The sequence below is a fragment of the Panthera pardus genome, unplaced genomic scaffold (assembly GCF_024362965.1).
Source record: "Panthera pardus isolate Hobbes unplaced genomic scaffold, ASM2436296v1 HiC_scaffold_13, whole genome shotgun sequence".
Classification (NCBI taxonomy): Eukaryota; Metazoa; Chordata; class Mammalia; order Carnivora; family Felidae; genus Panthera; species Panthera pardus.
The window spans coordinates 119239198-119253603 of record NW_026526688.1 but is presented as its reverse complement, the minus strand read 5'-3'; the positions used below and the strand labels follow the sequence as shown (position 1 = coordinate 119253603).

The following is a 14406-nucleotide window of genomic DNA, read 5'->3' as shown; positions in this document are numbered from 1 at the left end:
CTCTGCCCCTCCCCCGTTCATGCTCTGTCTCTCTCTGTCTCAAAAATAAATAAAACCTTAAAAAAAAAAATAAAAAAAAAATAATAATAATGTACACTTAGAGACATTTTAAGAGCCTGTACACAATGTTTATCATGACCAGGAAGCAATTTCCAAATGCAACTACAAGAAATCAAGAACATGATTAGAGGTGTTTTTTAATTCAAGGTCATCACCTTAACTACATAAAACTTTCTTTAAATGACATTTGTGAATGTCACTTTTTTTTTAATACTGGAAGAAAAAAAATACTCTGTTGTGTCTTATCCAGCATTCAGGATATCCTTCACAGAACTTATTAAAAAGTTGAAACCTGGGGGTGCCTGGGTGGCTCAGTCAGTCAAGCGCCCAACTCTTGGTTTCGGCTTAGGTCATAATCTCACGGTTCGTTAGTTCTAGCCCCACATGGGGCTTCTCGCTGACAGAGCAGAGCCTGCTCTCTCTCTCTCCCTCTCTCTCTCTGCCCACCACCCCCCCGCTCATGCTCACTCTCTTTCTTTCTCTCTCATTATAAATAAATAAATAAATAAATAAATAAATAAATAAATAAATAAACTGTAAAAAGTTGAAACCTGAAAACAAACAAAAATTAAATAAAACAAAGCTAACAGCAGTTCAGTGTTACACCTGATGACTAAGAAACCACGTAAGTCACTGAGTTGTTAGGCAAACCCACGAACCCTAAAAAACAACAGAAGTATCATTTGTTAACCGAGATAGCCACTCACATGCTTTTGTCTTCATAACCAACACATGCAGTACATTTATAGAGAAAGAAACGAAAGTTCCAAAAGATTCCACTCCTGAGGTCCCCCAACTAAGCAGTACATCCAGGAACTAAATCAAGGCAGTCTAACATTTTTTCAACTATTCTACAATGCTTCATGCCAAATACACATACACTTTTATACCAGATGATCACAGCAACAATAGCTGATAGCTACCCTATTGCCCATGACCCAATGGGGCAGGTATTATCTTCATTCCCCTTTACTGACAAAGAGTCCAAAGCTCAAAGTCAAATGGCTATGAAGTGGTGCAGCACTGATTCAGACCCAGGACATCTGGCTCCAGAGTCCACACACTCAATCATTCCCTGATACTGCCATTAATGTCACAAACGTCATCAACAGTTACAAAGTCAGTGCTACTACCAAGTGGGAACCAGGGGATAAACATGCTATGTAGGGCTGGTTATTTATCATTGTCATTTACCATACCTGCTGTACATCAACAGACTATGTGGCCCCACGCCATGCAAACAACATTATCAGTCCCATTTTCTCTGTAAGCTTCTGAACTTCATCTATTACATCCATTTAGAGATACATAAATTCCTTAACCAGGTATAGCATTTCCACTCCCCAGTTCTGCTTCAATCCAATGCCTGATTCCATCCCAGACATAATTACTTCAAATGGAGTTAAATACAGAAAAGGAAGTCTTCGCAACTATTTCACACACAGATATATTCTTGGACACTTAGGCAAAAAAAATAAATAAAGTTTAAGAAAACATTCATTTAAAAATAAGCAAAAGTAACCAATATATTAAGATACACAGATATTTGGAAGTGCCTGGGTGGTTCAGTCGGCTAAGCATCTGACTCTTGGTTTCAGCTCAGGTCATGATCTCACAGTTTCGTGAGTTTGAGCCCCACGTTGGGCTCTGCATTGTCAGTGCGGAGCCTGCTTGGGATTCTCTCTCTCTCCCTCTCTCTGCCCCTCCCCCACTCGTGCTGTCTCTCTCTCAAAATAAATAAACTTTTAAAAAAGATACACAGATATATAAAACCTTAATTTGTAAAAAGCAAGAAAGTGATAACTCAGAATAGCGGTTACCTTAGGGGAAGGCAAGTGATAGGATTGGGAGAGGCAAGGTAACTGCAATAGTGTTGGCAATGTGCAGGTTCATAAACTGGATGGCAGGTGCATGGGTCTTCATTTAATCATAGGCTTTAAAACTCACAAATGCACATGTGCATAAAACTTTCCATGTACTAGATACCATATAATAAAAAGAAAAAGAAGACAGACTTTCATAGGAAGCTGATCTACCCTAACCCACATAGGGATATTGATGTGTTCCATTCAGAAGAAGCTGCACTCTCCAAACTTGTTTATCCATTGTCAAAATGAGCTCAGCTATGATTCTTACTTCAGCAGCTTCACATATACAAATCCATAAGTCAAAACATGTTTTTAAATTGATTTATTTTGAGAGCAAGAAAGTACACATGCGAGCAAGGAGAGGGGCAGAGAGAGAGAGGAGAGACTTCCAAGCAGGCTCCGCGTGCTATCAGCATAAAGCCCAACGTGGGGCTCCAACTCACGACCCTGGGATCATGACCTGAGCTGAAATCAAGAGTCGGACGCTTAACCGACTGAGCCATCTAAGCACCCTCATAAGTCAAAATATTTTGATTGGCCTTAATGTTATTTTTGCTTAAAATCCTTAAACTAGTAAATACTGCTTCACAACTAACACAACTCTAGGTAAAAAGGGGTTGTGAGTTAAGGAAACTCCTTATATCCTGACTAAAGAGGATTAAAAGGGGAATTTAAAAGGAGAAACAAAATGATTTGCTTAGCCCACTCCACAGTGCAGGGTAGCACTCATGAAAGATTAGCATAAATGCCTGGAGAGAGATTCTTGACTGACATGAGGGTCAGAGGAGTTGGAAATCACACTTGCTCAGGAGCAAGGGTGGGCAGTTGAACAGCTGCGCAGCCATAGTTCTTGCCTCTGAGACGAAGCTAGGGGTGTGGATGGAGCTGACAGGTAAGAGCAGCAGTGGGGAGCAATCTTGTTCACATGAGTTCAAGCCCTAGCTTGGCCCGAATACCTCTGGGAGCTTGTGAAGCTCATACAACACCCCTATACTTCTGTTTTCTCAGTTCTAGAACAGAGATAATAATAGTACCTCCCAGGAACAGGATGAACATTGCAAGAGGTAACATGTGGAAGGTGCTCAGAACCATTCATTACTCATAGCAAGCATTCAACAAATGATAGCTGTCATTACTGTTATATGTACGGATCTGAAATGACTTCTATGAGATGTCAAGTGAAAGAAAAAAGTCAGTACCAAACAACATACATAGAATGCTATCCTTTATGAAGAAATACAGATAACTCTATATGTATATAGACATATATCATAAGATACATGAATATACACAAGAATCTGGTTAACTGTAGTTGTTTCTGTAGAAGGGAACTAGAAAACTAGGAGACAGGGACGGAAGGATACTTGCTTTGATTATGTTTCCCACCTGTAATTTTTTTTTCTTTTTTTTTTTTTTTTTTTTGAGAAAGAGATCATGCACACAAGCAGGGGAGGGGGAAGAGGGGGAGAAAGAGAGAGAGAGAGAGAGAGAGAGAGAGAGAGAGAGAGAGAGAGAGAGACTGAATCTAATGCAGGCTCCATGCCCAGCCCAGAGCCTGATCCCAGGCTTGATTTCATGACCATGAGATCATGACCTGAGCTGAAATCAAGAGTCAGACACTTAACCGACTTAGCCACCCAGGTGCCCCCTACCTTCAAATTTTTTTTATCATTACAGTTAACCCTCAGGGGTACAGTTAACAATAAGTGCTCCTAAACCCTGCATGGTCAAAAATCTGATTAACTTTTGGCTCCCCAAAAACTTAACTACTAATAGTCTACTATTGACCAGAAACTTTACCAATAACATAATTAACATATTGTGTATGTTATATGGATTATATACTGTATTCTTACAATAAACTACGCTAGAGAAAAGAAAATGTTGTTAAGAAAATCATAAGGAAAACACATTTATAGTATTGTGCTGTATTTACTGAAAAAAATTCATGTGTAAATTCAAACCCACGTTGTTCAAGGATCAATTGTATTTCCTTTATCTGTTTCTAAAATCAGTTGATCTCTTTTTTAAAAAGAAAACAATAAGCGAGGTTGATAACAGTACAAATGACTTGGCCAGAATGGTTATAAGATGTTGTTGTAGGCTGGACCTACAAGTTGCACAAGTTGCAACATATGTGAGAAGAAACAAAAATGGCACCAAAATTCCAGGCTTCATTTACTGAGAAAATGTTGGTGCTTTTATTAGAAATAGGTAGAGGCGCCTGGGTGGCTTAGTTGGTTAAGCATCTGACTTCAGCCTAGGTCATGATCTCATGGTTTGTGGGTTCGAGCCCCACATTGGACTCTGTGCTGACAGCTCAGAGTCTGGAACCTGTTTCAAATTCTGTCTCTCTCTCTCTCTCTCACTCTCTCTCTCTCTGCCCTTTCCCCACTTGTGCTCTCCCACTCTCTCTCTGTCTCAAAAATAAATAAGTAAACCTAAAAAAAAGGAAATAGATAAAAGAAGAAAAAGTAAGGATTGGGAGAGTTGAGAGAAGAGGTATCTGCATATATCGAGTTTCAATACTCCATGAAGACATTCAGGTAGAAGAGTGGAGCCAAATCTCCAGACACAAATCAGGAGGACAGAGTTAGAGATGAAGGCACCGGACCAGTTGTGGCACAGAGGTAATGGCTGAAACTCAGAGACTTCTGAGACACAGAGAATAAGGAAGTGATGTGTGGACTGACCCTCAGGAATTATTGCATTTATCAAGAACTTCTGGCAAATGGGATGCTTCTAGTGATATATTTTGAACAGTAGTATGCTGTGCTCATCACTGTGTTTACTGGACATCTTTAAATTAAAACAGCAATTATTCTCTTTGCTTACTATTTATTCTTGCCAACAGGCAGCGTGGGCCATGAAAAGATGTGGGTTGAATCCTTGTCCCACCATTTATTAGATGCATGCTCTTAGGCCATAACTTGTGTGAGCCTCAGTCAGTATAAGTAATGATACCTTCTCCACAGGGTTGCGGTGGGAATTATGTGAACAGGTGCACCTGAAAGGGTCAAAGAGAGTGCATTGCACATGGAAAATATTAAATAATTATTACATGCAGATGAATTTCACAGTCTAGGTTGACTATATACACCTACGGGTGATGAAGACCAGCCAGCCTAAAGATTGAACTCTCAGATGATGCTTTGATTCCCAGTGTTGGGCCATGAGAAGCAAATCCTCCTATGCCCTAAATACACCTGACAAGGCATCAAATGAGGAAGCATGTGTCCAGGTTTAAGGATCAGGATTTTCTTTTTTTTTTTTTAAGTTTATTTATTTGAGATAGAGAGCATGAGCAGGGGAAAGGCAGAGAGAGAAGGAGAGAGAGGATCCCAAGCAGGCTCTGCTCTGTGCTGTCAGTGCAGAGCTGGACGCAGGGCTTGAACCCACAAATTGTGAGACAAGAGTGGGGTGTTCAACTGAGCCACCCAGGCACCCCAAGAATCAGGATTTTCTAAAGCTATCTTTAAAAAAAAAAGGTTTGGGGCACCTGGGTGGCTCAGTCAGTTAAGCGTCTGACTTCGAGCCCACATCAGGCTCTGTGCTGACAGCTCAGAGCCTGAAACCCGCTTCGGATTCTGTGTTTCCCTCTCTTGCTCTCTGCCCCTCCCCCACTGTGCTCTCTTTATCTCTCAGAAATAATAAATGAATAAACTTTAAAAAAAGGCTTAAAAAATAAAAGAAAAAAGGCTTAAAAACCTTGTGATTTTCTCTTCCTCCAAACTGAATGACTATTTCTGCTCAAATTTAAACTTCAAATGCAGAGTCCTTAGCTAATTTATCTCCTCAATGCCACACGTTGTTTAAGCAGTCGAACTTCTAGAAACCCTATAGATCTTTAAATGATTCCTTTCCTAAAAGATTTTGAAATCACTTCACATAAAATGGTCCAATAAAACCAAGTATCCCATTTTTAAGTCTTTTGTAGAAGGTGAGTACGGCAACCAGAAAAAGTACCTCTTCTTTAAAAATAAATTTATGTTTGGCCATTTTGGGCCATCATTGATCATTGTGACACCTCCTTCTCTGAAACACAACAAAAATATTAAAATGGTGATAATGGTATTATAGTTAGAGACCCACAGTGAAATGTTTGAGAATGAAATGATGTGATATCTGGGACTGCTTCAAGTAAGGGGTAGTATAATGACTGGACAAAGAAACAAAATGGACTGTGCTGAAGCCAGGTGATGGGTAAATGGGGGTTCATTGAGTTACTTTTTTTTTTTTATTTGTTTGAAATTCACCATAACAAAAAGCTTTAGAAGTATATTCACATGGCAATTGCCTCTTGGCTACTTTCAGAGTACAAGAATATACAAAATCTTCTTCTCTGACCATCTGTCCCAGTTACATTATGAAGGATAGAAGGCAGTAATAAAATTTAGAGAAAAAGTTCTAAGCATTTGGTGTCTACCATTTTTTAGTACATGTAGATATTCATATATTTATAATATATTTTCTTCTATTTTTAAGTGTAGATTTAAGTGTAGAACACATCTTCAAAATGGAATCTATATAGTTATTAAAAATTATTCTAGATCTATATTTATAGACACTTGTGGATGGAGAAAGATGTTCACCATATATTTTAAATGAAGTACTTACAAAACTATTTCAGAAATTGATTTAATTTTTATATTATTGTACTTGTATATACTTAGAAAAATCTGGAAAGATACACATGAAAAATTTTACAGTGATTACTCCTGCTTTGTAGTATGCTTTTCATTATTTTTTCCTTGTTCTTTATATTTTATATTTTTGGGCATCAATTTTGTTGTTGTTTTTCAATAAGCATTAAATATTTGGAGTGCCTGGGTGGCTCAGTAAGTTAAACGTCTGACTTCGGCTCAGATCATGATTTCGCAGCTCATGAATTTGAGCCCTGCATCGGATTCTGTGCTGATAGCTCAGAGCCTGGATCCTGCTTCAGATTCTGTGTCTCCCTTTGTCTCTCTGCCCCACCTTGCTCATGCTCTATCTCTCCCTCTCTCAAAAATAAATATTTAAAAAAAACTTTTTAAGCATTAAATATTTATAATGCTTTAAAAAGTAATTTTAAAAGAGGGAATGAGAAAAGTATCAGTATATGAGAATTTCATACATGAAAAACTAATGTTTTATATCAATGAACAAAAGAGAAATTGTTAAAGTATGGGATATAAAAAACTAATTAACCATTTGAAAAAAATTCAAATGGATCAATATTTTAAATATGAAAAGGAATTATAAAGTTACAAAAAAAGAAATATTTGTAAATATTTATTTAATTGAGAGAGAGGGAATTACTTTCAAAGCATAGTATCAAACAAAATAACAATCATAAAAGGAAAAAACCTTATAAGATTTCAATATATAAAACTTTAAAACATCTATGTGATAAAATACATCATTAATGAATGGGACATTTTTGAAAATATGTAACAAATAAAGAGGTCTAACAAATCTATATTTTAAAAGATTAATAGCTAATAGAAAAATAAAGAACATGAATAAGTAACCGCAAATCACCAATAAACATGATAAAAATTGTTCAACCTTACTACAAAGTAAATTGTTCTTGTCTTTTATTTTTTAAACATTTTTTAATGTTTCTTTATTTTTGAGAGACAGAGAAACAGCGAGAGTGGGGAGAGGCAGAGAGCGAGACACAGAATCTGAAGCAGGCTCCAGGCTCCGAGCTGTCAGCACAGAGCGCAAAGCCGGGCTTAAACTGGCGAACTGTTGAGATCATGACCTGAGCCGAAGTTGTCCGCCCAACTGACTGAGCCACCCAGGTGCCCCTGTTTCTGCTTTTTAAAATATCCAAATCTACGGGGCGCCTGGGTGGCGCAGTCGGTTAAGCGTCCGACTTCAGCCAGGTCACGATCTTGCGGTCCGTGAGTCCGTGAGTTCGAGCCCCGCGTCAGGCTCTGGGTTGATGGCTCGGAGCCTGGAGCCTGTTTCCGATTCTGTGTCTCCCTCTCTCTCTGCCCCTCCCCCGCTCATGCTGTGTCTCTCTCTGTCCCAAAAATAAATAAAAAACGTTGAAAAAAAAAAAAAAATATCCAAATCTAGCACTTAAAATGAGCACTGGGATAAAATGATAATGGGAGCATAAAACTTACAATTTTTATTGAAAAAAAACTGAGAAGTACATATTATAACACTAAAAATGTGCATACCCTTTGAATCAGCAATTGCACTTCTAAGAATTGTCTAAGAAAATAAGGATATACACTAACTAAAATTTAGCTAAAAGGATCTTCACCAAAGAATAGAAAAAAATAAGTAAGATAACAATCCAACAGTAAGTGACTGATTATAAATGGTAGCAAACGTACACAATGAAATAAAAAAGAGCCATTAAATATGGTTTGTTAGAAATATGTTTATTGTATGTAAAACTATCAAAAACACTATACAAAAAAGTTGTTAAACTGTGTATTTAAATAATTATCAAAAGTGCATACAGACAAATTCTGAATGGATATAGTACATTTAAAAAATTTAATAGTTATCTCTGAAAGCCAGGTTTCCAAGCTTTCTTCTTCTTACTACCTATATTTTCTAATTTTGGCACAGACTCTCTAATTTGAGAGTATCTTTTATTTAAAAAGGAAAAAAAAAAAAAGCTTTTCAAACTTGCGCTACTGAGGAATTGAATAGGAAAGCTGAGACCTTTCCTAACAAGAGTCCCCTTATCTAAGCACTTATATCTTATCATCTGCCTCACAAGAATGTGACCTCCTACAAAATAGGAACTGAGTCTTACTCATTTCTTTTTTACTGTAATGCATACTTTAGTGTGTGGTATAATAGTAGGCTGAATGATGAATGATAACCTTTAGCAGGAAGCTCAAAAGACTCTCCAAGACACCTAAGATTTAGATTCTGTATAGGAAATACAGTCACCTATGAAACACCCATGCTGGCCACAGGAGTCTCTCAGTAAATATGAATTCCATTTAATCAACTGTTCAGACCGAAAAATCCTGAACTTTTCCTTGACTCCTCTTTCACACCTTATGCCCAATCCATCAACAAATCAAACTGAAGTAATCCTACTGGTTCTACATTTAAATGTGTTCTCATGGCACCTGGCTGGCTCAGAGAGCTAAGCATCTGACTCTTGATTTTGGCTCAGGGCATGATCTCACTGTTTGTGGGTTCGAGCCCCACATCGGGCTCTGCGCTGACAGTGCGGAGCCTGCTTGGGATTTTCTCTCTCCCATTCCCTCTGGCCCTCCCCTATACTCTCTCTTTTAAAATAAATAAACTTACAAAAAATATATACATATATACATATATATACATACACACATATATATACATACACACACACACACACACACACACACACACACACATATATAAAATGTATTCTCACAATCCTCAAAAAACTAAAAACAGAACTACCCTATGACCCAGCAATTGCACTACTAGGCATTTATCCACGGGATACAGGCGTGCTGTTTCGAAGGGACACATGCACCCCCATGTTTATAACAGCACTATCAACAATAGCCAAAGTATGGAAAGAGCCCAAATGTCCATCGATGGATGAATGGGTAAAGAAGGTGTGGTATATATATACAATGGAGTATTTACTCGGCAATCAAAAGAATGAAATCTTGCCATTTGCAACTACGTGGCTGGAACTGGAGGGTATTATGCTAAGTGAAATTAGTCAGAGAAAGACAAAAATCATATGACTTCACTCATATGAGGACTTTAAGAGACAAAACAGATGAACATAAGGGAAGGGAAACAAAAATAATATAAAAACGGAGGGGGACAAAACAGAAGAGACTCATAAATATGGAGAACAAACTGAGGGTTACGGGAAGGGGTTGTGGGTGGGGGGGATGGGCTAAATGGGTAAGAGACACTAAGGAATCTACTCCTGAAATCACTGTTGCACTATATGCTAACTAATTTGGATGTAAATTTTAAAAAATAAAAAATAAAACAAGTTATGAAATGCAAAAAAAAAAAAATGTCTACACTCATACAAGCCACATGTGTAAACAGATAAACTAAGATTCTACACCAAGAAAAAAAAAAAGTGTTCTCCCAAGATTGCTCACCAGTTTGCTGCTGCCACCTTGGTCCAAGCAGGAAGTTATCTCCTGTCCATTCAAAAGTAATAGTCCTGTACTTAGTGTCCATGCTTTCATTCTGCGGCAGTCTTCACATAGCCAGAATGACTTTCTAATAGGCAGATCCATTTATGCAAGTCTAAGCTCAAAACTCCCAATAAAGTCCCATCATATGCAGAATAAAATCCAAGGTGTTTCCCATAGTTTATAAGCCCTGCATGGTCCGCCCTTGATGCCTTCTTTGAACACATTCCCTTTCTCTGGCTTACACTGGCCAGCTCACTAATCCTGGAACTTGTCGAGCATGCTTCCACCTCAAGGCCTCTCCCCTCTCCACTCCGGCCTTTTTTTCCCTCTGCTGAGAATGCACTTCTTCTTAAAACAGACCTTATCAAAAAGATCTCTGTTTAAAAGTCACTTTATCAAAATGGCCATCTTTAACCACTTTATTTTAATAGGAATCCTTCCCAACCAGCCTCCTACGCTCCCTTCCTTTAATCGGCTTTATTTCTCTTAGGTGCACCACGCGACATTATGTTACCTATTAATTTGCTTATTGTCTATCTCCTCCACTAGAATGTCTATGGGCACAGAGTTTGTTTCTTCACCACTCAATTTCAAGCACTTTGAATAGTGCCTGCTATGTTGGAAGTACTAAATAAACACTTATGAGATAATTAGGTAAATGAATAAGTAAATGACTTTGGTAAGATATGTTTCAAGTTCTTGTGTAAACACAGTATGGGGGCCACTGCCTGCTCTAAACTATAGAATATTTCCTGAGGGCCAACACCAAAAAAGGATGGCAAAGTTGTAATAAAGCAGGTGGAATAAAAGTAGCGTATTATTCAGTAATAATACTGATGTTGCTGATGATTAGGCTTGGAGTTCTCCAATTCCCAAAAACCTTCCCCATTTCTCATCCCACTACCATTTAAAACCCACATCCAGGGGCGCCTAGGTGGCTCAGTCAGTTGAGCATCCAACTTCAGCCCATGGTTCATGGGTTCGAGCCCCACATCAGACTCTGTGCTGACAGCTCAGAGCCTGGAGCTTGTTTCAGATTCCGTCTCCCTCTCTCTTTCTCTCTCTGCCCCTACTCTGCTTGTGCTCTCTCTCTCTCTTAAAAATAAATAAACAGGGGCACCTCGGTGGCTCAGTCGGTTAAGTGTTCGACTTCTGCCTAGGTCATGATCTTGCCATTCCCAAGTTCGAGTCCTGTGTCGGGCTCTGTGCTGACAGCTCAGAGCCTGGAACCTGTTTCAGATTCTGTGTCTCCCTGTCTCTCTCTCTCTCTCTCTCTCTCTCTCTCTGCCCCTCCCCCACTCACACTCTCTCTCTCAAAAATAAAATAAACATTTAAAAAAATTTTAATAAATAAATGAATATTTAAAATAAATAAATAAAACCCACATCTACCTTACTAAACTTAAAGTTCTTCTACGAATTTGAAATATTTGGCAAACAATGTAAATTATTTTCAGGAGGAAAAGTCAGTTATTTCACACTGTGAGCAACCTCCTTCTCATTAGCTGGTAACCAAACATTGTTTCTTAATATGTAGCCTCATTAAATGGAACAATCATCCTACTTGCTAAAACCAGTATTTCCCATTGCCTTAATTTTATCAGTGAAATGAGGCAAGGGGAGACCCTGCCAAACAGACACAGGAATTCTCAAGATATATGAGTGAAGCCTCAGAGTACCAACGTAGGCTGTGGTCTATGTCACAAGCAGTTTGTTAACTAAAAATAGTGGAAGTACCTAAATTTGAGAATTACTTGTTTTAAAAAATAAACTGGACTGTGGTCAGTGTCATTCATTTACAACATTCACTTCCTTTCTGATACTTATTTCTTGAAAAAAAGCTAATGTGTACCAGATCATAAATTTTGCATAACCCCAGTTGACAATCGTGTCATTTAAGTACTGTTAATGACACTCCTGAAAGTCAACCACAGTGCTTCAAAAACAGTTTTTCAAAACACTGTGGTAAGAGTAGCACAGTTGAGAATCCAGGCTACGAAATGGAGTCAGGCCAGCCTGGGATAGATTTCTACTTCTGCCACCTAATTGTTGTGTGATCTTAGGTAAATCCTCTAACTTCTCTGGGCTCCATAACTCCATATCATCCATAAAATGCAAATAAGAAGATCTACTCTGTAGAGTTGTTATGGGGACTGGGACAATGCGTCAAGTACATCTTGTCCCAGGTAAACACGATTGAAAGATATTCATCAAGTACATCTTTTCCCAAGCAAGAACGATTTTAATTTTTTAAATGTCTTTATTTATTTTTGAGAGAGAGCGAGAGCAAGCAGAGGGAGGGGTGGAGAGAGAGGGGGATAGAGGATCTGAAGTGGGCTCTGTGCTGGGCTGGAACTCACCAACTATGAGATCATGATTTGAGCCCCCCAGGTGACCCTCTATCAGAGCAAGAACAAATAAAGAATGGGAAAGCCACATGCAGCTGACGGAACCATAAAAACAGCAGAGGGTGGAAAAGCTGTTTGCAAACCTCTGCACACAACAAACCTCTTGTCCTCAACAAGTGGTCTATAAATTGGAGCAACTATTAAGACACACTCACACACGCATCACATGCCCTAAGAAACATCTTTCTTCATATCCCAATCAGCCTTAAAAATTATTTAGCCTTTACACTGGCACTAGTAATCCAACCTTACACTTACTTGTACATCTCATTCTCCTCACCCAACATGCTGCATCATTCCCAAATCTGACTCCCTGAGGCCTACAAGCAAAAGAGAAAAACTGAGACATTACTCAATATAGTTAACAGTTGGCAAAACTATTGTCCCCTGAAGTGTCCACACAGTAAAACAGGAATCCCCCGCCTTATGCTTTGTCAGTAACAGGACCTTTCTACACACTCTTCAGTGGAGAGCTATGGCAATAGGAAAACCGCCAGTAGAAATACTGTTTGCCCTGTACGAACTTCCGCTTTCCAGAATCATCGACGTGCCTGACTGGCTCCGTCTTATTTCCACCAAGCCCGGAAGCCAACGGTGCTCTCTGCCAACAGAAGGCAAACTGCTTCAGCATTTCCCTGCCACAGACCAGAAGAGGCAAAAGTAAAGTTAGATCTAAACCCGGGAACAAAGCCCAAGGATTGGGGGCTGCCAAGCGGTTCCTTGGCCCCTCTCACCACGAGGGGCACGCGGTGCTGGCTCCGGCGGGGCGGCCGCACGCAGTACCTGGATGAGGCCCCGCTGGAACAGGGCGCTGTGCACGCAACCGGGGACCCTCCCCGGCAGCTCCAGCGAGCCGTTCCCGCTGCGGATCCTCCAGCTTCCCCGCAAGCTGAGGCTGCGGGCTGCGGCAGTGGGCCCCGCCCCGCACAGGGCGAGCAGCAGAAGCAGGCGGAGGCGCATACCGCGAGCAGCAGCCGCGATCCCCAGACAGGAGGCCGCGGAAGCACGGGTCCCCTCGGAAGAGGCCGGGGCTCTGGCGCTCCCCCGCCCGGGCCCCGCCCCCAGGTCAGCTGAGCTATGGGGACCCGCCCCGGCTCCCGCGGCAACGCGGATGGGCGGAGAGCGCAGATCCCCGGCAGACCGGCAGAAGCCGGTCCTGGGCTGGTACCTCTACAGTCTGAGCACTGCTCCGCGCTTTTACCTGCCGCTCCGGTGTCTTAACGAGAGGCGAGAACTGTGCACGGTAATTGGGACACCCAGTTTCCTGGGCACAAAGTGGCGCGCAAAGCCTCGGAAAGCTCAAGAACACAGAGTAGGATGACAAGACACAGCTAGAGAGGCTCCTGACTGCTTCAGAGAACCGAAACCCTGAGACACTCACCACCTCATTACCCCCAAACTTCCCCAGACCCTCATCCACGCTGCAGGTGTCTGCCTGGAGGTGGTAACGCTCACCTCCTGCACCTCCATAGGTTGGTCTCCGGGCGTACTCCCACCCTTCAAAGAGTAAACAATAACTAAAATTGCCTAATTCGTAGGGTCATTGTGAGCGCTGAGAAAATCCGTGTACAGCGTGCAGCATAAAGCCTGGCCCAGAGATAGAACAGCACCTTCGTTAATGTTAGTGGACTACGACCCTGTGTTTTATAAAGCCTCACAGAGGCGGCCTCCTGAGGTTTCAGAAACCTGCACTAAATGTGCAGGCAAATGTAAAATCCTCTGCTGCTCACCAAGTGTGGGACTTGAACTGGAAAGTGTCCTGAACTAAAAAATGTGGACAGTGCACCTTGTTTTCAGGTTGTTATAAGCATAAAATGAGTTGACATGTATTCGAGGACTGTGGGAGAACTTAAAAACGTGGAACAAACACTTCATTTGAATACCAGAAGGAGAGGAGCCATAATGAAGGTAACAGTGAAGCCTTTAATCACTTACTGTGATGGTATAAAC

The 14406-nt window shown here is 40.4% G+C and overlaps 1 protein-coding gene across 3 annotated transcripts in view; it reads right to left on the bottom strand.

Moving 5' to 3' along the window:
* Window positions 1–13481, bottom strand: part of MANBA (mannosidase beta) — a 113377-nt gene extending 99896 nt beyond the window's left edge. The window contains exon 1 of one of the 3 annotated variants that reach the window (XM_019416035.2): window positions 13240–13481. In XM_019416035.2, coding sequence (XP_019271580.2) covers window positions 13240–13416 — 177 coding nt within the window. In that variant the 5' untranslated portion in view covers window positions 13417–13481. Of the gene's footprint in view, window positions 1–4763; window positions 4785–13239 lie in introns of those variants that run through there. The other 2 variants (XM_019416027.2, XM_019416053.2) reach the window with 2 other exon arrangements.
* Between the last annotated feature and the right edge of the window lie 925 nt (window positions 13482–14406).